General features: G+C 39.6%; 1 protein-coding gene across 1 annotated transcript in view; it reads left to right on the top strand.

Annotated features, from left to right (window-relative positions):
• Window positions 1-27145, top strand: part of egfem1 (EGF-like and EMI domain containing 1) — a 47512-nt gene that overhangs the window by 11042 nt on the left and 9325 nt on the right. Inside the window, exons 6-27 of the mRNA XM_065280703.1 lie at window positions 564-686; window positions 2879-3004; window positions 3089-3211; window positions 3515-3637; window positions 3995-4132; window positions 5087-5209; window positions 7072-7194; window positions 7411-7623; window positions 7907-8038; window positions 9140-9268; window positions 9848-9976; window positions 10704-10838; window positions 10919-11053; window positions 12209-12340; window positions 13141-13269; window positions 19588-19716; window positions 22123-22251; window positions 22693-22821; window positions 24058-24189; window positions 25255-25383; window positions 25542-25670; window positions 26862-26990. Of these exons, the coding sequence (XP_065136775.1) occupies window positions 564-686; window positions 2879-3004; window positions 3089-3211; window positions 3515-3637; window positions 3995-4132; window positions 5087-5209; window positions 7072-7194; window positions 7411-7623; window positions 7907-8038; window positions 9140-9268; window positions 9848-9976; window positions 10704-10838; window positions 10919-11053; window positions 12209-12340; window positions 13141-13269; window positions 19588-19716; window positions 22123-22251; window positions 22693-22821; window positions 24058-24189; window positions 25255-25383; window positions 25542-25670; window positions 26862-26990 (2919 nt within the window). The remainder of the gene's footprint in view (window positions 1-563; window positions 687-2878; window positions 3005-3088; window positions 3212-3514; window positions 3638-3994; window positions 4133-5086; window positions 5210-7071; window positions 7195-7410; window positions 7624-7906; window positions 8039-9139; window positions 9269-9847; window positions 9977-10703; window positions 10839-10918; window positions 11054-12208; window positions 12341-13140; window positions 13270-19587; window positions 19717-22122; window positions 22252-22692; window positions 22822-24057; window positions 24190-25254; window positions 25384-25541; window positions 25671-26861; window positions 26991-27145) is intronic.

Genomic DNA, 27145 nt, shown 5'->3' with positions numbered 1-27145 from the left:
TTGTAAAGTTCTCTATTCGGATAAGGCTGCTGGGAATGCGATTGCATTAGGTTATAATGAAGACAAGTAGGAACTGCTGGTAGGCCTTTGTAAAATAGGGCTTGGATGTGCTGAGAAAGACAAGTCCACATCTGTTCTCAGATCAGCTGTTAGTGTGTTAGTGTGGGAAAGATGATCTGTCCTGCTGTCCCACGACCTAGTCTACTGAAAGGGTGCAGGTGAGGAAACAGTTGTGAGCAGCATGATGGGTTTTCCTTGCACCTTGAATATCTTTTTAGATATATTTTAGATATGTTTCTTTACCTTGAAGAAAAGTTTTGTTCTGAGAATGAATTTATATAGTTCATTACTTAAATCAGCTTGAATTTATGAGGGTACATCAAATGAAACAAGAAAACTACAAGGACATCATGTGTGTGATTTAGCAGATAAAGAATTAGATGATGTCATGCTCAGGGTTAATTCATCAACTAAAGTGGTATTTTATTAATAATGGCAGTATTTTCATATAATATGTGAAGGCACATCATGTTATTTGTTACATGTGTGCGTTCTCTATACAGATATAGATGAGTGTGAGGAGCTGAATGGCGGCTGTCAGCAGATGTGTGTGAACACACTCGACTCATATCATTGTGAGTGCAGCGAGGGCTTTCGCATACATGCCGATGCTCGCACATGCATAGGTAAGCCTGCTATTATACCGGTGAGATGTTGTGGGATATTTTGGGGCTGGTTGTAGGTTCAAACCCCACAAATTGTTTGTAATGATCTTTCACTGCTGCCCACTTGGGAACGATGATTGTCCCTGCTATACAAGCATCATATAATTTGCTAGATATGTGACACTGACGAGATTCATGTATTGTAGGATTGTTTGGACACTGTCAGAAGAAAATGGTCAAAATATGGTAGGGGCAATACCTTTAACTCATTCCCCGCCATTGATGAGTTATCTCATCAATTAAGAGAAAACATTTGCATGAAAAAAACTGTTTCTGATGAGTTTTTATGTTAATCTGTAATACTGCAATTATCCACTAAATTGATAGTTGGCTCTTACCAAATTTATAAAAAATCTGAAGCACATTTTTTTTATTAATTTTACACTCCCTTTATGTTTTGATAATCATTGTGAATCTGATCTCTAATAAAATTCCTTTACAAAAATGCAATTATTTCGGATGTTTGCTAAACATTTTGTATTTTTGATGAAAAATACCCATATTTAAGAGTTTACAAGCTGTGAAAAAAATATAGATAGGATGAAACGTTTTTTTTCCCCCGTTTTGTTTGTTTGTTATTGTTTCTTTGAAAGCAGAGGATCTGTTCTTTCATTTGATATATTTGTATGTTTCTATCTTTTTGAAGAAAATTTTCCTGGAAGACATTTTGTAAAACTTGTGAAAATCACAAAAAATGCAGGCGGGCAACTTTTCAAAAAAAAAAAGACTGGCAGTGAATGAGTTAAAAAGGTCATAATATGTACCGTTTAAGACTACATTCACAATGTAGGACGCTATTTTCATAAACAGACATTTCAACCTCTTCGGTTTAAAAAATAACTTTCTGCACACACGTCAGTTTTCAGAAAAGTGTTCATTGACACGTACATGTGTATACATGCAGTCAAGAGCATGCCAAACCTCTAGGTGGCGGTGTAACGAGAAGCTCAAGCCTACGTAAGCCAATCAGAATACAGAAAGCATCAACGAACACTTTTGAACAAGGTCGCACTTTTGGCATAGGTGCGAGCTTTGACCGCTCTTGATGCATCATGTGACGTTGGCTGCCTAAACATCCGTTTGTGTCAGTTTACATGCAACCGTGCAACCAAAGGTTTTCAAAATCTCCACTCTGGCCACAGTTTTTAGAAAGAATCGGTTTTAGTTGCGAGTTCTCCGTTTACGTGTAAACGAAGGGCGCAAACAAAGGAAAATGTCTCAGTTTAAAAAAAAAACATGTACGTGTAAACAGGGCCTAAGTACAGATATGTATGCATTATGTACCTTTGAGTGCCACTATGTACATCTAAGATACAAATGAACTCTTTTGGTACAAAGATGTTTTTTTTCGAAAGGGTAGTGCCCCAGTGACAGCTAGAGAACATTTTTGTCCCTTTTTCTGATAGTGTAGCAATGCATTCTGGGAAGGCAGCAGGTTGCCTAACTCAGCGCACTGCTTTAAAACAGCTTGCTCAGCGCTGGTTCTGTTGCCCTCATTATCCTAAAACAGTCTCTGTCCCGTGTTACTGGAATCTGGATGTGTCATCAAACTGTGACAGGCCTGGCTATGTCATCACAGTCAGACCGGAGCTCTGACCTCTCCCGTGAGACTGCCGTAAATCTGCCAAACTCTGACAGGACATGGAAACATCATCAACCAGAACAAGAACTTTCCAAACCTCTCAATATATCCAAGTTCCGAATTGGATTTTAAGAGATGTTAGAGAGGAACTGTTTATTTAATTCCTTTCCAAACCTAATATCTGAGTTTGTCATTACAAGGTTGGAGATTTTTTAGTGAGCCATGTGATTGTTTGGGTTGCACAACTAAAAATTAAGGCGCTTAAAAGGTTCACAGTGATGCTATTTAAAAACCATTTTTGAAACCATTCAGTCAAAGGTTCTTTAAAGAACCATTTCTTTCATACCTTTACATAATCTAAAGGAACTTTATTCACTACAAAGAACCTTTCATAAAAATAGAACGCTTTTATCGGATCTTAAAGATTCTTTAAAAGAACCGTTCAGCCAAAAGTGGTTCTTGGCATATGGCTCAAAGTCGGACTTTGATCCTCACTACAATAAATGTCTTTTTAAATATCTGCCTTAGTTTGATTGACATTTTAGTGTGTGTGTTGTGTGATCCTCTTCAGCGGTAAACTCGTGCTCTGTGAAGAATGGAGGGTGCGAGCACAGGTGTGTTGATTTGGGGAATGAGCAGTACAGGTGCGAATGTCGCAGTGACTACCAGCTCAAGAGAGACGGCAAGCATTGCGAATGTAAGTTCACACACAAGCACAACGTCTTTGTTTAATTTCCTCTATTAGTTGCATAAACTCTCTCTGTGTTGTATGTTTGTTTAGTCAAAGACCCCTGTAAGGAGAGCAATGGGGGATGTTCTCAAATCTGCAGCAGTGTGGATAAACAGGCTCAATGCAGTTGCAGACCAGGGTATAAATTGGCGACTGATCGCAAAACATGTGACGGTTAGTGCATTTATATGTAGTTAAACCAGCTCCTGCTTATTTACATTTATGCATTTATGCATTTGGCAGACACTTTTATCCAAAGTATCAGTATGTGTGTTTCCTGAGAATCAAACCCATGACCTTTGTGCTGTAAACATAATTTTTAATATGTAATGCTAAAGGACACACACACGTACAATGTAGTAAGTATTAATATCATGATCTGAGTCATAGGTTCACATATTTGTCTGATCCTCAGTTATGTCCAGACTTTATACCCCAACCCTCATCTTCTCATTTTGTCATCTCGCCCTCTCTCAGACATAGACGAGTGTGTGTCCGGTCAGGCTAAATGTGCTCACGGCTGTGTTAACATGGCGGGATCATTTAGATGTGTGTGCAATCCTGGATTTGAGCTTGGTGCCGACGGAAAACAGTGCTACCGTGAGTGCAAAGACACACCTACACACTATACATGAAAGAGTTGACAACATTGATGGCAGAGTTTGAATAATGTGAACCTGCTAGTTCACAAAACGAAGCAATTTTGAGTTTACAAGACGTTTCATAGCCGTCCACTGATGTCTAGGCTAAAACGAGTTAAAATTAGGCAAAAATATGTCTAACCATGCCCAAAAATAAATGAAATAAAATAAATAATTGAAATCAAACATCTTGTAATCACTGTTGACTTTGCTTATACACAAGATGCAAATCATATATCTCAAAAGTGATTTTGGCAAAAAACGACTTGTAACCAAATGTAAGTTTTGTAATATTTTAGAATGATGTATCCTGCAGGTATAGAGATGGAGATTGTAAATGGCTGTGAGAAAAATAACGGCGGATGCTCTCATCACTGTGAGCACACTACCAGTGGTCCCCTGTGCTCCTGTAACCAAGGTTACCAAATTGCCGAGGACCTCAAAACCTGCATAGGTAAAGCTACATTTAATGTTACATTTTCCCTTTTTTTTATTCTAAGTTTTGGGGGACAGCACAGTGGCTCAATTTTGGGGGTAGCGTTGTCCCCATAAGGGCCGTTTACATAAGTATATTAGCATTCACATCATCGGACGATAACGATAAATCTATGCTAATTCGCTCGCGAGCGCGGCACTCGCGCAAATTAATGAAAACTTTTGCAATTGTTTACATGATGTCACTGAATATGTAAATATGCTGTTCTTGTTGCAATTACACAGCGGGTAACCAGCAGATGTCCTCAACACACTGCGTTTCGCGTAACTTTAAACAGTGAATCTAGTAGTTTGTGTATAATATCTTACCTTTTAGCGTAGTCGTGTGGTAGGAAAAATTCATTACGTAGTGAATTTCACAGCAACTGCATCAGCGCTGGATATCTGAGGTAATTTTATTTTATATACCTCAGAAATTATGCTTCTCTGCTGTCATTCCAAATGCGCGTGCACTTGAAGTTCAAATAGATTTGATTGGCTGTCAATGGCTTATCAAGTGGGGAAAAAACGCTTTTATATAGGACTCTTATCTTAAAATTAATAGACTTTTAAGTTGTATCTGGTTCTGTTGTTTTTTTTTTTTTGTTCATGTTTATCTAACTTTATATAGTTAGATTAACATCTCTTGTTTTCATTTGTGTTTTGTCTGATTTTGACTTTGCATGTTGTTGTAAAGCTGCCACATTTCTTCTTCATTTTCTTAAATTGTTTCGATATTTTTTCATTAAACATTTTTCATTAATATCTCTTTCTCTTCAAACTGTGATAAATTTACTGAACTAATGAAATGACTTTTGTCATCCCATTTGTATTCTTCCCTATAGTCTGAAGTACTAATGTTTTCTAGTAGAATTTGTGTGTTTTTTTTTTTCTCATAAGAAATACGAAATGCTTGTACGTGTGTCATCCACAGACACTGACGAGTGTGACACCGGGGATGCGTGCTGTAGTCAACACTGTAGGAATTACCCAGCAGGCTATGACTGTAGCTGTAGCCCTGGATACACACTCAATGCAAATGGCTGCACGTGTGATGGTGAGCATGTGTGTCTTTGTGTGTTTTTGCTCCATGTCTTCAGTTGTGACCCTATTAGATTAGGTGCCTTAAAGTCCGTAAAGTCGTTTTAGAGAATTGTTTCTAAACACGTTATAAATGTTAGAAAGGTATTGCTTAAACACGGTGCAAAGACTATGTAGTACTAAATTTAAGCATCACAGTTTTACAGTTACAGTTTTTTTTCCACATTTCTGTGTTTAGGATTATTTGGGCGGGGCTAAAACGGTGGCTCGATGATTCACTGGAGCCACCAAGCATTGCCCCACCCCTAACCCAAGGTTGTAGCTGTATTTAAAAGTTGAGGGAGACGGTAGATTACCTGTGAGTGGGCGTGGTTTCAGTGCCAACAACAGACATGCCGCCAGCATTTGATAGTAGAAAATCTGACTGAGATTTTGATTAGGGATCGACCGATATGAATTTTTCAGAACCGATATTTGGGGCCGATACTGCTTTTGCTCTCTCAATTTACATCATAAAAATTATGTAAAAAAATGGCATGTTGTTAAAAAGAGATGTTATTAGTTTGGACAGTTCTTACATTTATTTTAGTCTAGGACTAGTCTAATCCCTGCCCGGGAAACCGCCCCGTAGAGATGAGAAATAAAAACCTGCTTTGTTCAGCTATGATCAGCTGTAGGCCGAGCTTTCGATGTTGTCATGGAAAGGTTGGTTGTTTTTAGTCAAATGACCTCCAATCGCTTGCGGCTTCCAGCACTCTGTCTGTAAATAATGCCGGAAAAAATTGGCGAACACGGGAGCCATGTATCGGCCGATGCCGATACACATAAAACTCGCAAATATCGGCCCGATATATCGGTCTATCACTAATTTTGATAACTTATTTTACTTAATTGGTGTCCTTTAATCACTCAAATTTGGCTTGATGGTTACTATCACATTTTTCTTTAGTGTCACAAAGTGAGAACACATTTAATATCAGACTTTATATGGACTTTAAAGTAGTTATATAAGTAATTTGTGTTTACTGCTGCTGTAAAAAAAACTTTTGAGATACTGAACTCTGAAAACTGAAATTAAAGGTGGGGTGCACAATCTCTGAAAGCCAATGTTGACATTTGAAATCACCTAAATAAACACGCCCCTAACCCAAATGGGTCTCACTCCTGTTTTGATAGCCCCACACATACAAACGCAACTCAGGCAACTATTATGGCATAGTTGACAAAACAAAACCAACGTTACTCGCCTATCACGAAGGATAAAGCAACCTAGGCGTCGGATTGCAGGCCTTCCCGATCCTTCAGTTTTCTCCAGTACTGGAAAGCTGATCCAATATTCACACGGGTCCTCCTTCTTCCCTTATCGTAAGCCTTTTTTCCTTCGGCAGACGGCTCTTTTAGTTTTTATCTGCTATGTCAATCTTTCAATCGCTTTCAGCTAATGTCAGACACTCTCTCCGCCCCACAATGAGAAGACATGCCCCTTTCTGCTAATTGGCTACAAGTTTGTTTTGTTATTCGGCCCGACTCAGTTTTCTAAAGCATTTTTGAAACATCGTGCACCCCGCCTTTAAGGATATTGTTGAAGCAGCTTTTAGTATTTAGCACAAAATATCTGAAATTGGCTTCTTAACCACTGATTTCAATCATTGACATGGTCTAACTCTTTATAATATTAAAGATATCAAGGTTATATACTCACAGAATGTTCTTCTGTGACATTATGTATGATTTTATTTTATGTTTTCACAGACTGGGTCACAACTCTACACTTGCATATTCGTTTTTTATCCATGCATTCTTAAAAAGGCAATTTAGCTTTTTTTATTCAATCCAGTGAAACATTAAAGCTGTTTTTATCGTACATTTTCAACCCAGATATCGACGAGTGTGTGTTTGAGACGTCGGGATGTTCCCAGTACTGTATGAACTCGCTGGGTTCATTTGAGTGTTACTGTCAGGAGGGCTTCAGACTGGACTATGACCAGAGATCCTGCTCTCGTGAGTACCAGGCCACAAATCTTTTAGTGCGGCAAATGATGCATAGAAAGCTAATGTAAAAATAATGCTTGCAATCCACAGTGAAACATACAAGGGGGAAGATTTGGCTAAAACATTGGGGGGCAATGAAGGGTCAACTGTACATATATTTTCATTAAACATTGTTTGATATATGCAATTACAGATGTTTTAGTGCTTGTCTTTGTATGTCTGCAGCTCTCTACAGTCTTCTGGAGGAGGACGACGTGGTAAGTGATGAAGATTCAGAGCGGGAGGTGCTGCGAGTGCCGGACCTGCTTTTCCGTCGCCCTCCTCAGCTGCTTCATTATACAGCCGCTTTGGGAAGACCGTATGATGATGACATGCACAGCTTCCACACAAAACACAGCCGAGAACAGAGAGAGGAACTGAACGCTATCAGCACAACCAGTGAGAGAAACACACACACATGGAAACATTTTTCCATATTGCCTTTTTTTGGATCCAAATAATAAATAACGTTCTATTTTCCTGGCTAACATTAAAAAGGAACAATCTTGGAATCAATTCTCAAAACAATCTGGGATAAAGGTTAGCTGGGAATGTATTGACCGTACTTTAATAAAAGCCAGCCAATCATACAAACCCAGTGACCTCTGACCTGAGGATGTGGACGTTCATCTTATTTATGATTAATATATCTATTCTCTCTATTTGTGTGTGTGTGTCTCAGTGTGTGAGGATGGCTCATTCGGTGAAGACTGTGATTTGACTTGTGAGGACTGTGCTAACGGTGGTCAGTGTGCGGTGGAGAAAGATCACTGTGTGTGTACGGCTGGCTGGACTGGGATCATCTGCAATGAGAGTAAGTGTCTTTATTGTGCCTTATCCCTGACCAGTGGTGGCAGGTGACTTCTTTTTTCGAGGGCACACGATGCGAAGTTTGTCACAACATGTATGTACCCATCATGTGTGTGGTTCGTAATTTCAAAATATGTGTTTGGTCTTCGATCAAGTGTCTTGTCAAAATAAGTGCCGGCTGCAGATGCGTCTAAAGGGTTTATGATAAAAGAGACGTTCGCGTTTGCCAGATACTCTCATAATCTCATGCATAATCAGAGTTTACTGTTAAGGGAGTGTCTTGCGTGTATTTTGTAAACGTGAGCATCTCTTTTATCATAAACGGTTTTGACGCGTGTGCAGCAGGCACTTATTTTGACAAAACACGTGATGAACATGGTTCACATGACGCAACAAACGAATTTGCGCCCCTCGGAAGAGCAGTCACGAGCCGCCACTGACCTCTGCAAATTCATTGTTAGGTCATGTCACAAAAATGTAGCACCAAAACATGCATATTTTTTAAATTGAGTAGCACTTAACACTGAAATATTGTATAACAATCATACCATTTATTTATCCGACAACCTTAAAAATAAAGATGCTGATAAAATAAAGATTGACAATTTTGCTTTCCCCAAAGGATCTTATCTAAAGTCAGAATCAGGTATCTTTTATATTTTAGTCAGTTACATTAAATAACATTTAAGTTAATTTAGTTGCTACCACATCAAGCACATGTTTGAAGGTCCAGAACATTTAGACAGTGTTGTGCAGGAGTTCATTTGGTGCCTAATGAAAGACAGGTGGCACTTTTTCTCAGTTCTTCTGTTCTTCCTTTCATCTGTCTGATGCTGTAGTTAGCCTTACTCATACAGAAATCCCATCATGCCTTGGGGTAGAGCAAATCCCTGAATAAATCACTGTAGAAGCATACACTCGAGTAAATTATGTCATATATGGACACCTTGGAAAGCTGCAGTCCCAATATCCTCACAGTCATCGGGAATCCACATGAGTAACATTTTAAATTTAATTTTGCATTCTATCTCTCTCTTTCTCTCTCTCTCTCTCTCTCTCTCTCTCTCTCTCTCTCTCTCTCGCTCTCTCTCGCTCTCTCCTTTAGCGTGTGCTGAGGGGACATATGGCGTGGATTGCAACAGTCTGTGTGTGTGTAAGAATGGGGGCCACTGTGACCCGGTGACAGGAAAGTGTGTGTGTCCTCCAGGGGTCCAAGGTCTGCACTGTGAAAATGGTAATGCACATACAATCTGCTTTTTGTTCTCATTTCCCTCCATGCATTATTTGTGGCTCTTGATAGCGGTCCGTGTACCCTTCCTTATAATTTTTCTCTCATTATTTTTAATTTTGCAAAATCTTTAATCCATTGGGATATTTATGATCAATTGCTTTGTTTTTGTTCATTTCTTTGGATTAAAGCATCTGCTAAATGAATGAATGAATGAATGTAGATGCAAATTCAAGGTACAGTTCCTCTAGAGCTCTTGGGGTTGTCTCGTTCTCTCGGTCTGTGTCACATCATCCATCATCTCCATATCTCCTCTCTTCCTTTATTTCTTTCCACTATCATGGTTTTCAGATACATTTACACTGATGCTTTTGACAGACGCTTTTATCCAAAGCGACTTACAGTGCATTTAATCAATATTTTTCTGGGGAAAAGTCCTTTGGGGCTCGACCCATGACCTATGCCCTACCAAATGGCTACAGGAGCAGATCATGCTAGATTTATACAAAACATGTGATGTGATGTAATGTGAAGTTGCAACAGAACATTGTAAAACTTTACTCAAGTGTTGTGTGATGTCACCAGGTTGTCCTCAGGGTTTCTATGGGAAGTTCTGTCGGAGGAGGTGTAACTGTCCCAATAATGGACGATGCCATCGTCTGTATGGAGGGTGTCTCTGTGCCCCTGGCCTCTACGGCAAATTCTGCCACCTACGTAGGTGTACACAACCTGTTTTAACATCAGATACAAAATCTTTTAAAAGTTAGCTGACTTCCTAATTTTTTGGGGGACATTTGGGACACAGGTGTGTTTAACTTATTCCCCGCCAGCCTTTTTTGAAAAGTTGCCCGCCAGCATTTTTTGTGATTTTTACAAAAATTTCACAAAATGCCTTCCAGGAAAATTTTCTTCTAAAAATATATAAACATACAAATATATCAAATGAAAGAACAGACCCTATGTTTTTTCCTATATATATTTTTTCTGTGCTTATAAACTCTTTAATATTGGGTATTTTTCTTAAAAATACTTTCTTTTAAATTCTTATTTTTTTAGCAAAAAGCTGAAATAATTACATTTTTGTGAAGGAATTTTGTTAGAGATCAGATTTAGAACGATTATCAAAACATACAGAGTTTAAAATTAGTAAATAATTGTTTTGCTTCAGTTTTTTTAATAAATCTGGTAAGTGCCATCTAGTGGATAATCGCGGTATTACCGAGTAACATAAAACCTCATTAGGAACACTTTTTTCATGCAAATGTTTACTCTTTAATAACTCGTCAATGGTGGGGAAAGAGTTAAATAAACTTGTCCTTTTAAGTCCACACATGCAATACTATAAATTGTTTATGTCAGATCAGAATAAAAAAAAAAATGTAAGGATACTATAATTTTAAATAATTTGAGGTGTAGTTAAGATGGTGTTTCTTTACTTTAGCCTGTCCGAAGTGGACCCACGGTGCGGGTTGCTCGGAGGAATGTGGATGCCTGCAGGAAAACTCTTTCTCTTGCGATCCCAAGAACGGCACCTGTGCTTGCAAACCTGGTTACCACGGCAACCGCTGCCAGACAGGTAGACGGTCATCTTGTTATTTTAAACAGTGTTGTTAGATCGGTATTCCGGGTCAATCTAATACTTCTGCTCCTTTGCAGAATGTGAGGAGGGTTTCTACGGTGTTGGGTGCAGCGAACGATGTAACTGCTCTGTCGTTGAGTCATGTGACCCTAAAACTGGACATTGTCAGAAGAGATGCCCTGCTGGATACCATGGAGAGAAATGCCTGCTGGGTAGGACTCACAATCTCTATATTCAGAATAGAACAACTACTGCTTAGTATATACTGTATACTACTTCTTTATCTAGATATATACTACTTGAAATGTTTTTAGGCCGTCCATCTATTTGATGTCAGAATGGAAATTATGGTGTACATTGCTTCTGGTTTAGTCATTACACGTTAAATGGAAACGTTAAAGCAGATTGTTTGTATACTACACATTTTTGCAAGTCTAGTAATAAAGTATACAGTTTTTATAAACAGTGGCTAGCATGCCATTTCAAACATACTCATATAAACAAAAAACTCTACTCTGGTAAATTTTCAGACATTGGCTTGAAAACGCAAACACAAAAATTGTTTTACATTGCCCTCTACTGGCTGTCAGATGTCAGTACAGACTAAAATTATACTAATGGTGACAAAACCGTGACAAATCAATCCGACAATGTTAACTTTTTAAAACATCAAGAAGCAGCTTAAGTACTCGCAGTTGAAATCAGACTGACAGCTGTGAGTGACAGTAATTTGTATTACCCAGAATGCATTGTGTCAATCCATTTCAGTCACAGTGAAAATGTTTTCTGCAGCTAGAGTTTCAATGAACTTTTCTGATTCAATTATGAAAATGATATTAGCACACATTATGTGTGTCTGTGTGTTTATAAATCTGTTCACTAATAATGTCAGAGAGAAAGAGTAACTTTGGAGAGTTTGGCATGTTGTTTTAAAGAGTCTGTTTTAGTAATAAGTCATAATGCCTTAAACAGATCTTAGTTTTGTCTTAATCTTAAAACAGGCCCCTTTCGACCCTAGCGGAAATTGTGGGGAATTGTAGTGAGTTGTAGAGAGATTGGACTACAGTAGCTTTTTTTCCACAAACAACACTAAAGATTGAATTCAGACAGGATCAACAGATGGGTCTCAGTTTCAACCACAACACTAACTGTTTCAGAAACATTCCCTATTATTATTTCCCTACTATTGTTTATTTGTGTGTCTGTCTGTTTGTTGTCTGTCTGTCTATTCATGTTTCTGTCTGTTTGTTTGTTGTCTGTCATCAATTCATGACATGTCTCTATCTGTATGTTTGTTGTCTGTCTGTTTGTGTCTCTCTGTCTATCCACGTGTCTGTCTGTCTTTCCGTGTCTTTATATCCCGTTAGAGTGCCCGGTGGGTTTTTGGGGTGTCGGGTGTGTGTTATCGTGCCCTGTGTGTGAGAATGGAGGGAGATGTAACACACACACAGGTGTGTGTGATTGCACGGCTGGATACAGAGGGACGTCCTGTGAAGACAGTGAGTACACACCCGCTCCCTTACTGTACATGTCCTATTTACTGTAAAGCACTGTTTCCTCAAATGGTTTTGTGATTTAATACGAAGTGATTGTTGCTGAAAGCAGGTGATTAAAATTGTAAGTATTATGTCTGAATACACTGAAGAGCATTGTCACATGAGTAAGACTATCAATACTTTCCCTTATATAGTTTGTTTTGGTTTTTTGTCACATTCTCTATCCCTCTTCTTTCTGTCTCTATTTTCACTGACAAGGAGAGTGAAAGGCACACAGGTACCAAGCTTAAAAATATATAAATGCTGCCACCCAGTGGCAATATAGTTAAACTACAGATAGATTTGCTATAGTACAGTAGGCCATATCAGTGGTTTTCAAACTTTAAGATGGCAAGGAGTAATGCTACATTCAATTAAAATGTATTTGTACTGCAGTAAATTTGACAATAAATTCTGTTTCATAGCAGCTTTACAAGAATTACTGCCTTACAAACCCCAGTGAGGGAGATAAAGGGGACTAAAATAAGGAAAACACACTAGAAAGATACAATGCACAGAAAATTGCAGGGTTAATTATTTTAGAATGTATGCAGTAAAAAAATGAGAGATAAACCTAATTTTGAAACCTAAAACAAAAAAATTATACTTTGAAATGTTCTGTGCACCCCCAAGAACCTCCTGGAGGCACTTTGGGGGTCCCCGGACCCCAGTTTGAAAACCCCTGGGATATGTCACATCCACACATGATCAGTTAAGGCTTTTGTTAATGTTCACGACTAAATTCCCATAATGCTTTGTTTCAGAGTGTTCCGAGGGCCGGTATGGAGCAGAGTGTAAGGGTGTGTGTGAATGTGAAAACAGTGCTGAATGTGACCACGTCAATGGAGTCTGTACCTGTTTCCCCGGCTGGGTGGGAACACACTGTGAAAAGAGTGAGTTAACAGTCACAGGCATACACATAAGTTATCACACACATGTATTATACACTGGTGGCCTGCTACCTTGACAGAGTCTAAAAGGACCAGACCCAGCAACTGGTATTGAAAAAACAAGTCTTAAAGAAGACATATTATGAAGATCTGATGTAATTGGGTCCCCAGTGCTCCTATAAACCTAGACAATGTGATAAGCACAACCCAGTAACTTAGTTTTGCTAAACCATTCTCTGCAAGCATGTAAAAAGATAGGTCATTGAAATTTGGCTCCCCTTGTGATGTCAGAAGGGGATAATACCGCCCCTTAATCTGCACTATCCAACCACGGCACTGTCATTTAGTGCAGAGATCAGCTCATTTGCATGTTAAAGGACACACCCAAAAACGGCACATTTTTGCTCACACTTACAAAGTGGTCATTTTAACATGTTATAATAAAATATCTGTGGGGTATTTTGAGAAAAAACTTCACATGTGTACTCTAGGGACACTAAAGATTTCTGAGTTTATTGTATTTAAGGAAAAGTTGAGCCATGCTTGGGCTTTAATATACATTGGTAACTTTCAATAGCCCGGGACTATTTTGCGTAAAATCATTGCGCCTGCTGCACCTGAGGTACGATAGCAAAGTCCTTGATTTTTACGACAGAATGAGAGTATAGTTCCTAGCCATATCGGCCTAGAAAATCACAACTTTACATTTTTCGTTGTTTCTTAGTACACGATGTAACTACAGAAGAGTCAAGTTTGTTATTTTATTTTTTAGCGCGATGCTAATGGTCTAATCAGATTCAATGGATTATGCTAAGCTATGCTAAAAGTGCTACCGCCAGAGATCAGCAGAATGGCTTCCAAAACGGTAAAAATCAAATGTTTAATTGGGGGAGCTGGAAAACGAGCCTATTTGAGTGTCTCTTTAAGTATAACATTTATTTAATGGTCAGATTCATCAGAAATATTGAAAATATTAATTTAGATGGATATTACATTATATTTTTCAAAAGGAGTGTTTAAAACTCCCAAAGCACCGGGGCCTCTTCTTCACCAGAGAAACAGGATGTCTTAATCAGTTTAAAAAAGCAACCACCCATCATACAATCTGAAGTTTTGTGTCTGCATGTAAAGTGGAATGTTTGTGATTGAAATCCTCACTCATCACACACAGTCAGGCAGCACAAAAATTGTTTGTTTTGTGTGTCCCTGCAGACACCGGTGTCCTTTTATAGGAAACTAAAATAACATGTTCACGACAAACTAGTTCTTGTAAGAATCCTGTCCTCCGTGACCTATAGAGCAAGACAATCAATTGTGTATTTCAGTGGTCAGTATAGAAATCTACAACCACTAACATCTTACAAACTCGCATACACACACCCTGCTGGATCCATGACAGCATGCTGTCTTTAATGAGATGGCCACATCCAGCTGAAGCAGTTTATGAGGAAACCATAATGCACAGACATACACACTAAGTGCCAAACATAGATGCTGAGTCCTATCAGAGTTAAAAAAGCCCATGCACATATAGACACAGGCACGCATAACCATACCTTAACACATTCCATGTTAGCGGTAAAAAATATTCATGCACTTTGCGGTAAACGCAAGCATATCTGCCTCATGTTGCAAAGCTATTCACAGGCCGAGATTAAAAGAAACAGATTTTCAGGACTGGTGTGTTATTTGCGGTGCTTGCTAAATGTTGAAGGAATAGTTCGTCCAAAAATGATAATTAGGCCATAATTTACTCACCCGCATGCCATGCTGGGTGTATATGACTTTCTTTCTTCCGCCGAACACATTCAGAGTTAAATGAAATAATATCCTGGAAATATCCTTTATAGCTTTGCAATGCATTGAATAGTGACCAGTGAAGTTTTAGTGAAGTATCCGTTCATCATCCATACAACTCCAGTGGGTCTTCTGAACTAAAACAATACGTTTGTGAGAGAAAACTAATAGTTATTTGATCTTATTGCAAATTATTTTATTCAAAAACTACTCAGCATCTGTCATAGAACTGCTTAAGTTATTACAAGAAATAAAACAAACCGTGGCGGCCGGTGACTTCTTTTTCGAGGGTGCGTGATGCAAAGCTCGTCAAAACCTGTATGTAGCCCGTCATATGTGGTTCGTCATTTCAAAATATGTGTTCAGTGTGTCATGTAAACTTATGTGCATCATGTCTGATGGCAAAATACGAGCCTGCTACACAAACGTCTAAAGGGTTTATGAATAAAAAGATACTATTTGCCAGATACTCGTTTAACCTCACGTGTAATCAGAGTTTAGTGTTAAGTTAGTGTCTTGCAAGTATTTTATAATCACGAGCGTCTCTTTTATCATAAATCCTTTCGACGCGTGATGGCATGATGCACATGGTTCACCTGATGCAACAAACACATATTTTGATATGACGAGCAACACACATGACACTCCGAACACTTATTTTATAATCGCACCCCATGGATTAGAAGTCACAGGCTGCCACTTAAACCAAATATAAGAACAAATTCCTGGTGTCCATACAAGGAACATCAAATAAAAGTCGTGTGTCGAAAGTGTCAGAATTATTGTACATTTCTGAAATACTGCAAAATTTATAAAAAAACAATGTTGAAAAAACAATTGATTGTTATAAAGAAACACATCTGCAAAAAAGCATTACTTCCCTTGTTGCCATAAAATTTGGAAATTTCTGGGTCTCAGGAGGATATTTTTTATCAGAGATGGCGATAAAGTGGCCAGAGTTACGGACTGGAGCTTCAATTACTGAAATTACTTGACATTAATAAAATTAAGGCAATTTAATTACTGACTAATTACCTTTTCATTGACATTAAAATATAATGACTGAACCTAAACACAAAAGCATGATAAAAAAGATCATTAACAAAAAAATGTCAGACACACTTAGGGGTCGTGCACACCAAATCTTTTACGCCCGTGGCTGGCGTATGTTTTCAATTGTTTCAAATGAAAGTGCTGCGTTTTTTTAAGAAGCTATCATTTTTTTCCACTCTGAAAGCCGGCAATCTGAGTTTTTTCCACGGTCAGCGCTAAGCACCGAGAGTTGAAAAATATTCAACTTTGGGTGAAAAGCTCAGCTCATCAATGTCAGTTCTTACACGGCCATCCAATCACAGTGGAGCAGGGGCGGGACAAATATCACAACAACCAACTAGTGATGCACCGATGTATCGGCCGCCGATATTTATCTGCCGATTTTTGATGAATTTGAAACCATCGGCATATCGGCAATAGCATGAAAAAGGCCGATACCAATTGTTTGTTAATTAACCGCACTAAGGCAATGAGTTGCTTGTGTGTTAATGTAGCAAAAACCACCTTTGAAGGTTGTCATGTTGTCTAATTATATTTGTTTTAGCTTAATTTGTGCCTCTTTTATTATGTTGGTCAATTGAATGTTAATTAGATCCAATCAATGTTTAGTAAAAATAATTTGATGCAGAAATAAACTAGCTAATAGACCAACTGTATTGTATACAAGTGTTTAATATCGGTATCGGACAGAAGTTGTCTGTTTAAATCGGTATCGGTGCATCCCTACAACCAACCGGCGCATCGTACAACGACTGATAAACAAAACAGAAGTTTTACAGCAACTAAAGTGCTCAGCTGAAAAAACATCTGGAATGCGGCATCCTCCAGGTGTTTTCACCCGCATTTAAAAGCTTTTGTGTGCACATTTTATGAATGATTTTTTATGGGCTGTGAGCGTTATGCGCACCGAACGCCTTGCGTTTTTTGCCACCTGCCACATCACGCATTTTTGAAGGAGCGCTCAGGTAGCGTGCAAATCAAAGCTTTTGCACCGGCAGCCGGCGTATGTTTTTAATTGTTTCCGATGGAAACAAAAAAGCCAGCTGATGGCGTTTTTTTCCGCACTGAAAACCGACGCTTTGTGGTTTTTCTGCGTTGAGCGCCGAGAGTTGAAAGATATTCAACTTTGGGTGAAAAGCTCAGCTCATCAATGTCAGTTCTCACACGACCATCCAATCACAGTGGAGGAGGGGCGGGACAAATATCACAACAACCAACCGGCGCATCGTACAACGACTGATAAACAAAGCAGAAGTTTCACATCAACTACAGTGCTCAGCTGAAAAAACTTCTGGCATTCAGCATCCTCCAGGTGTTTCAGCCGCATTTAAAAGCTTTTGTGTGCACATTTTATGAATGATTTTTTATGGGCAGTGAGCGTTATGCGCACTGTTTATGCGCACCGAACGCCTTGCCTTTTTTGCCGCCTGCCGCATCACGCATTTTTGAAGGAGCGCTCAGGTAGCGTGCAAACCAAAGCTTTTACGCCGTCGGCCGGCGTATGTTTTCAATTGTTTCAGATGGAAACAAAAAAGCCAGCTGGTGGCGTTTTTTTCCGCATTGCGTTGAGTGCCGAGAGTTGAAAGATTCAACTTTGGGTGAAAAGCTCAGCTCATCAATGTCAGTTCTCACACGACCATCCAATCACAGTGGAGGAGGGGCGGGACAAATATCACAACGACCAACCGCCGCATCGTACAACGACTGATAAACGAAGCAGAAGTATCACAGCAACCAAAGCGCTCAGCTGAAGAAAGCTGGCAGTCGGCTGAAAAAGCTGGCAGTTGGTGTCCGCCTGGCGTTTTCAGACGCGTTTAAAAGTTTTGGTGTGCACGTCCCCTTAAAGCGGAAAAGCGCCCAACGTCATACGTGTTTTTCAATTGTCCAACTGAATGAGGGGACGGACGTTTACAGTTGCTTGGAACAACCTGCAGTCACTCACTATCTCCTGCGTGTTTGTGCACCTCTCACCCTCTTTTTAAAGTTTGTGCTAATATGACAGTTAACAGCAAAAGAGTGTTTACGCCTCAATATTTGATTGACAGGTCAGCTGCCTCTGTGGTTGCCAAGCAATATAAAAAAATCTTTTTTTTAAGTGACTAATAGCGTTTCCAAGCTTTTAAAATGTGTTTGGTGTGATTGGCCCCTAAGAGAGTTTTGCATCTGCACACCTCATATTTTCTGTTAAAAAAGAGATTGACACCCTAAATCACTTCCTTTATCTATCTGTCATGCATTCATCAAAACAGATCTGGTGTCCATGAGGATCTAAAAATCATTCATGCGATAATCAGGGCCGACAGAAGGGATCTGAATCACGCACGGCAGGGGAAAAGTAAAAACTTTCCAAAATCAACAAAAAATACATGAAGATTTGGACGAAGCAGAACCGCGTCTTAAGGGGCCTGTGTTACAGGTTAACGTAGCAAATCCGCAGTCAGCAGATTGTTTTGGTTTATAGTGGCCATTTACATTCATAGATTTCATCTTTAATAAATCAGCTCGTGACTTTCGAGATCAGGTGTCCGTGGGACCGTGCTTCCATCCCTGCGTGTTGGGACGTTTTCAACTCGGTAGTACTTCTGGATGCAGCCAACAGTTTCACTCGTGTTCCGACGTTTTTTTTCCATAAAAACCCAGTGAATAATGCCGACACACATGTGGCTCTGCGGGACTCCAGCGAGCTCCTGTGCTATCATCGCTCTTCATCTCTTGAGGGCCTCAGCCGTGAAACACATTTTACCAACTACACCCCGATCACGGTCATCGGCTGCCGGTACACACACACAAACACGCGCTCTTTACAAGATCTTATCGTGCTGCCGGAATATAAGACCGGCGATTGTGCACGTCTGCGCACCATATGCGCTCTGATTGTATGGATGTCAGTCTACGGCTGTGCTCATACAGAGAGACTTTGGTTTTGTGTGCGTACAGTATGCTCAGACATAACAGACGTTTGTAAATAAAAAGCTATCCCTTTAATATAAAGTGAGTACATTAATTTTCACTATTGTGTAAACTTTTACTTAAGTAAAAAAAAATTAATTCGAAGACTTGTGTGGGCTCAGCAACTGCTCTTGTTTCTTACAAATCTCTGTCTGTTTGTGTTCTCCGTACACACTTTGATGTGGTGAGGATGTGCCACACATGTGGAGAATGAGATCATGCAATTAATGCTGATGAGAGCAATTCAGACTCAGCATTCAGGAGGTAATGAGACATGAACAACAGATAGAGAGATAGAGAGAGAGAGAGTATCACTATAAGCAGAAGATTAAAAAAGCAAACGAAAGATCTATAGGTCCACACGGATTTTGGTAAAACAGCAACCTAATTATATCTAAATCAAAACCCTGACGTCCCGTTGGCTGTTTGATGCCTTAAGGGGGTATCTATACAAGCATGACTTTTCAATGATGTACCGCTCACACACACACAGTGCTGACTCAAATCTCTTCTCCTCCGTAGGATGTCCTGTTGGGTTTTACGGGCAGGACTGCGCGCAGATGTGCCAGTGCGGGAACGATGCCCAGTGCCACCACATCACAGGCGCCTGCCGCTGCACCCCCGGCTGGGTACCGCCGCAGTGCATCCTGGGTAAGTCGCCCACATCATTAAAACGGGGTGTGATGGAGGATCATCTCCGGCTGAACGCCGCATCCTCAAACTAAAATAACTCGACAATCTCACCCAAACGAAGGCCTTGCAGGACAATTTATCACACACGCTGCAGTTTTCGCAGGGGAGAGGTGGGGGTCTGTGTTTGGTTAAGATGGGGTGTAGAAAGTATAAATTCATCCGTGGTTTTAATTGCAATTGGATGGTTTTTAAAACCATCGTTTGTGTTTACTGTGTATGGAAAGGGGTTTTCCGTGTGTGTTTTATAGGGGAAAGATGCTTTTTAAAGAGCGTTCTGTGGCACGTCGGTTTAGTACCATCCGTCTTCTCATGCAATCTCTCGTCAGTAGTTTAATAGATCGGGGGCCCAATAAAGATCCATCTCTCTCTCTCTTTCACTCTCTCTCTCTCTTTTTAATGAAGTGAGGTTTGTGTTAAACATCAGTCTCTGTGAAGTCTGATTTTTACATTCGGTTTTCCCATGACATGTTTAGCGTAATCGCGAATGTGATGAAATCTCTCTCTGGAGTTGAGTGATGTTTGTTATTTGTGTGGCTCCTGGCGTAACAACGTCGTCTAAGTTGTAAATCATTACTTGTGTCTGGTTTGAATTGATTTCTCTAACGGCCATCCTACTTAGACTCGCAGAAAGAACCGTAAAGATCCATTAGCACAATCCATATTATCGGGAATAGAAATGGATGTATAAAAATAACTCGTCTTCTTTAATGATTTATTGCTTTGGTATTGACAAAAATGCGACCCTATCTGTGAAATCCAGGGTGAAGTCACATAATCTAATGATGGGATTTGGAAAATCAGAGTTTGATTTCACAATTTCTGACATGATCTTACTCAGTCAGTATTAAAGGATAAAGTTCGGTATTTTACACTTAAAGCCCCGTTTTCAGATTGTTTATGATGAAATCAATTCAATCAAATTCGTTGTGGACCTATTTTTCCAAATGCCCCACACTGCGTGTTCTTCCGTTGAGAGCTTGAATAATAGACACTCCAGGCCAGTTGGTGGCGATAATCCGCCTTTGCCAATTGCAAAAATACAAACAAAGTTCCCGGCGGCGGAGTAATACCGTACCTCACAGGACATCTAATACAAGTCAATGGAGTTGGACAAAAACTACGATAAAACCTGTTGGAAAGCATCTTTTGCAGCGATTTTTGTGTGAGCATATCAGTGAACACCCCTGACCACTCGGTGAGTTTCACGTCTTTGTAAACGAAAGTTTAATGCATTTTAGGAAGGATTGTTCCAGTGCACCTATGCAGCCATTGTAGAGGTGGGAGGTGATACAAGAAACACCCGAAAATTCTCGGGCCTGCATCATACGTCCAAATTTCAGTCAAAACCGTTCTATTTCATTATAAACAATCTGAAAACAGGGCTTTAAGTGTAAAATAGCGAACTTGTGCTTTAAAGATATAAATGTTATATTTCACAATATGATCTTTACATCATATAGAATGATTTTATGTAGAAAACAGGAAATGACCAAAAAATTACTTTAGCTGGGTTTTCACTTCCGATCTCTCTGATGAAACCAATACGGAAGTGATTTAAACTGCAATTCATCGACTGGCCACTAAAGGCTGGCTCCAAAAGGAAGTCAATTCCCATTGACCTCCATGTTAAAATGCCAAACTTTACAGCAAAAAAATCATATGTTTACAGCCTTGTACAAAAATTGTTTTTGGTCTATATAGCAAATTTTGCCCTTCATAACAACTGTGAAGAGGGTGAATTTTGTGAAACTCATCCGTTTAAATTAGATTAAGCTTTAAAGTTCTGAATAATTAGGGGCGTGGACACTTAAAGGAACAGTATCTAAGAAATGTATATCAATTAATCATTAAATGGCCCTGAAATGTCACTAGACTTTAAGAAATCATTTTCATTTCAAATACTTATATCACTCACAACAGTGATCCGGCCAGGATATTGTCATTTAAAAAGTGGAGTTGCAGCCCTTAACTGATGTTTATGTTGTTGTTTGGTATATTGGCCACCAGCTGTGTGATTGCAATACCAGTTTTGGCCACAATCCTACATACTGTTCCTTTAAGTGACAGTTGAACCACCATTGCTGTCACTAGAGTCGAGCTAGGTGGGCGTGGTTTCAGCAACCAGCCACCTCAGCTTCACCCATGCCCCGCATTTTCGGATATCTGCGAGTGATGCGCGATGACGCCCGGCCAAGATGGCGACGGCAGGCACCACCTACTATTGGCTTCAAAAACGATCTTTTGAATCCTATGGGTGACATCACAGATAAAACGTCCATCTTTTTTTACAGGCTATGGTTTTCACAGATAGGGTCACAAATATATTCAGTTCGAAGTTGTAAAAATGTTTTCATTGTGTTACAGCCTGTCCAGTGGGTACATTTGGTCAAAATTGCAGTCAGTCATGTGACTGCCACAATGGAGGGTCATGTGACCCAGTCAGCGGCCAGTGCAGATGCACATCTGGGTGGACTGGAACCAGCTGCCAACAGAGTAAGTTAAAATTAAAAATGATGTATTTCAAGACATATGTATCTATCTAGATATGTACAGTAAATACACTATTCTCTCTCTCTCTCTCTCTCTCTCTCTCTCTCTCTCTCTCTCTCTCTCTCTCTCTCTCTCTCTCTCTCTCTCTCACATATACACACACAATCATTCAAAGTACATGGTGCTTTATTTGGCTGTAGTTAGTAAGATGTAAGTGATTATGGTGATTTATAGTGAGGAGTTTGTAAGCAGTGATAGCCACGATTCACATGTCACCGCACAAATTACTGTGTTTTGTCTCCATTACGCACTGGAATGTTCACATGGGTTACTGCTGGTCGCTCATTCTCTCTCTCTCTCTCTCTCTCTCTCTCTCTCTCTCTCTCTCTCTCTCTCTCTCTCTCTCTCTCTCTGTGTGTGTGTGTGTGTGTGCTGTATGCATAGTCTGCACACCTGGCTGGTATGGTAGAAATTGTGAGCAAAGGTGCATCTGTCCAGTGGGCGTGGCCTGTGATCATGTGACCGGCAGATGTGGCTGCCCTGCAGGGTACACGGGGAACAGCTGTGAGACGAGTAAGACGTCTTTCCTCTTAATTGATTTCAATAGAGTTGGACGAGTTAACTGAGGTATGAAATAAGGAAATCTAACCCTTAAAACAATATGGGTATATTAAAAAGAAAAACTATATAATTGGATCAGGAGCTTAAAATCCTGCCGGTGTAAGAAGCTCACTACAACAAAGCAACCATCTATCTGATTATTCATCTATTCTTTAACCAGTGTAATATGACAGGATCAATGACTAACATCCATTATCAATTTCCAATCAACATTTAATTCCATACATCACGCTGCAAAACAGCCCTACACGCACACATACACACACACATTTCAGTGTTTCCTTTTATTACACATCCCCACATGTATTTTTTCACATTACACACGCTAGAGTTTTGCTCCCCGGCCCTCTTTCAACACCCCCCACCCTCTCTTTCTCATTCTCTGTGGATGTGAGACATCTGATAAAGGTTAGCGCTGAGCTGCCAACTCAAACAGCAGGCTTTGTTTTTGTCTGTGTGAGGATAAGACTGAAACACACACACACACACACACACACACACACACACACACACACACAATGCAGTAGACATGGGTAACGACAACAGTCTAAGTACTTTCTGTAGTCTGGAGTCTGTGCTTATCTCTTATACATGCCAGTGCCGATACACACACACACCGTATATTAGTGACAAACTCATAGACGTAATAATAATATTTACTACACTAAACACTACAAATACATACAACACCCTAAATCTAATCTTCACACGAACCTGTTGATGATATCGGAGCAAGACTTTTGTGCCTTTTCAATATTGTGAAGCTCTTACTTTGTATACATTACATTTTGATGCTTTTATCCAAAGTAATTCATGGTGTACATTTCATGTGTTCCCTGGGATCGAACCCATCACCTGTTACATTGTTGATGCCAGTTGAGCACTTCATATATCCTTACAAGGCATCCGTCCGTTATCCAAAAATTGCCCCTCTTACTATTCCAAATACATGAAATCTGTCTTTTGTCAGTCGTTTCAGACATTTGTGAGTGTGTATGAGAGTACACATGTTTGAATGATGATAAATGAAATGTCTAGCCTTCCCATTATATCATATCATATCTACGTCCTGTCTGAAAGCTGTGGCCATAGAAACGTGTCTGGATATTTCTATGGAAAATTCACAGACAAGCTCTTTTAAAATAATTTGCATTTGGTCATTTTCTAATCTTAGTCTTTCTGTCTTAGTGTGTCCTCAGGGGAGATTTGGCGTGAACTGTTCTCAAGAGTGCACTTGTTCTGGGGAACAGCAGAGCTGTCACCACGTCACTGGGAAATGCACCTGTCTACCTGGTTACTATGGCAACCGCTGTCACCTCAGTAAGACCGTTTCACCTATTCTATTCAATTCACATTTATTTCCAAAGAGTTTTTTTCACAATATCATATTCAATGAAAGCTTTACAGTAAGTAGAGGGAAGAGAAATTAGGCGGGAGAATATAAAAGTTACATAAAATAAAATATGATATATGGTGTTACATAATACAAGTACTTTTGCTGTAACAACCCAACCAATATATTCATAGTGTTAATAAATAACCCTCTGTATTGACTTTTTTTTAGAAAATGTATATATTAGTAGTAGTACTTACTGTAAAATACTGTAATTGTTTGGATAATTGTAAGCATTATACTGCTTTAAATATCATGTTTAAAATATCAAATTAAAAAACATATAATAGTTATAATTTCAATATTACCAAAGCAATTTATTGTACTGCCTTAGGTAACAATGTTAAAATGCATCAACCAGTAAATTAAACATTTTGGAAGTCGATAATATTCCAAATGTTTTTCTCAAACTGTCCTAATGATACAACCTCAAACACGGCAATAATTAACCATTTTCCTTGACGACGTTTGGGATATGCATCAGTGCCTGTGCTCTGTTGTGATGCGGAGCGCCTCCAACATGGCGATTTCCGCTCTGATGACGTGTCGTGAAAACCCTCTATTTACGACCAGAAATCCTGATGTGTGGAGGAAACCTCGAGGACAAACGCGCGCACGCTCTTGAGATTATCACGTGAAACGAAACAATATCCAATCAGAAAGCGAGATGATGGAAGGCGGAAGCATGGCCCAGCACAAAGTGAAGTTGATGCAAAGTGAACTTGTACAGACCATGTTCTCGCTGTCTCCACAACTTCACCCGAACTCCTTGAATTTTCTATGAAAATCATTCCAAACACTATCATTGAAATCATATTGTCTGCCATGCTTATTTTGAAGTCTCGCAAGATTTTGCAAGATTTCCTGTGTTCACAGTTGAGACTCTGGTTGAAAATCTGTTCATGTGTGGTGTGCTGTCTTTTGGACATCCAGGTCTTAGAAGGCTAAAGATTTTACTGAACTAATCCGAAAATACATTAAATTCTCCACAGGATGTCGGGAGGGCACCTATGGGCCCTACTGTAAAAAAAGATGCAGATGTGCCAATGGAGGTCAGTGTGACTTCAGGACTGGATCCTGCCTCTGCCAACCAGGATACTTGGGGCCCACCTGCAGCACCAGTAAGAACTTATATTCAATTAATCGACCAATCAGAGCCCGTATTAAAAGCCGTGAGGTGTCATGGGCCATTCACACAAGTTGCATTTTTATATCCAGTCTGTGCTTTTGTTGGTATACAGATGCATCGAACCAATGACCTTTTTCATTATTGTCTCAGGTTGTCCTGCAGGGCGATACGGGCAAGACTGTGCTGAGGTGTGTTCATGTAGTGAAGCAGGACAGTGCCACCCAGTGACTGGGAGGTGTCACTGCGACCCTGGTAGAACGGGACAGTCCTGCGAAGAAGGTGGATAAAAACAGACATCTGTTCTTTCTTTCCCTGTTTTTCAGTTTAGTTCTTCTTTCATTTTTTCGTCTTATTTGGTCTTATCCTGCCAACCTTCCAGAGTCGGAGCTATAAGTGTTCAGATGACTTCATAAGCAAAACAACGCCTGAAAATACGATTCGCCCTCTTCCAATCCTCCCCAAAGGGCTTTTTTTACAATCATAAGTTAACAAATTGTAGTTTCCTGTGTGAGGGAATTTGATCGCAGTGCCCATTTTCCTGAAGAACAGAAGCGAGAGATCAGATTGCTAATCTCCACGTTCCATCACTCATCAGTGGGAATGGAACGGGACTTTCCAGGAGGGATTTTCTCCGCAACGACGACTCGAAAAACTGCTCACATTCGCAGACGGACGTGCCGCTGCTTACGTCCGCCATGTTTAATGTTTACAGATAGCTATAAGCGGCAGGTTCTCTGTGTTCCGTGTCGGCAAAGCTGGCGAGGAAACAAATAAATAAGCAAGCGAATCAAAGCGATTGGCTTATTGTTTTAAATTACCCCGAGAAACATGATTGCTCTTTTACTTCACTGCCAAATCAGACCCACTTTGCCATCACAGTAATGATCTGGAGCTAAAGAAAACTTGTGTGTGTGTGTATTGTGATGGAGCGCACATGTGGCTGTCCCTTTAAATGCATTTGAAGGATGAGAGGACCTGTGCTAATTGTAGTAATTGAGAAATGCAGAGTTTATTTTAAAGCCGTGCCATCTGTGCTGCTGTTGATACTGGAAGATGCTGTCTAGAGCGGGGCTTTGTTAACAGATAAAAGGATGAGGACTTTTTTTATAACTTCATTAATAGACCAACAGAAGGCTTTTTTCTGGGCACAGAGTAAGTATAGTTTCAGGCTAAAATGAGATACCCACTGGAAAAACTGTTGACAGTATAATTTTATGCTGTATGTGAATTAATCAGTGTTTGGTAAACCAGTCTCATGTGGTTTCCCTCTAATTCAAATTGAAGACAGATATTCGCAACTTGTTAAATGCGTGTAGCGTATAGATCCAAGATATAACGTCGTATCCATGACCTTATAAAATGCCCCATACAAAGCAATAGTTGTGTCTCATGTTTATCCAGCTTTTTGTTTTGCTTTGTAATTCATCATTTGTGTTATGATGAACGCCTGATGTATTGTCCTTCACGCAGTGTGTCCAAAAGGACGATTTGGACCGCAGTGCCGAAGTTTTTGCACATGTGCCAATGGAGGCGTGTGTGACCCTGCGGATGGCACGTGCAGATGTGGGCAGGGCTGGACTGGCCAACACTGTGAAAAAGGTAAACAATCACACAAATACACTATAAATTATTATTATTTTTAAAATTATTATGTAATATTTATTATTATTAAATTTATATTATTTACAAAAATAATGTGTTACTTTTTATGGAGTTGGAATCCCAATCTGAAAATTTAAAGAAATGTTTAATAC

Source organism: Paramisgurnus dabryanus, chromosome 8 (assembly GCF_030506205.2).
Source record: "Paramisgurnus dabryanus chromosome 8, PD_genome_1.1, whole genome shotgun sequence".
Lineage (NCBI taxonomy): Eukaryota > Metazoa > Chordata > Actinopteri > Cypriniformes > Cobitidae > Paramisgurnus > Paramisgurnus dabryanus.
Note: the sequence above shows the minus strand (reverse complement) of the source record. Positions and strands in the feature narration are given on the sequence as shown.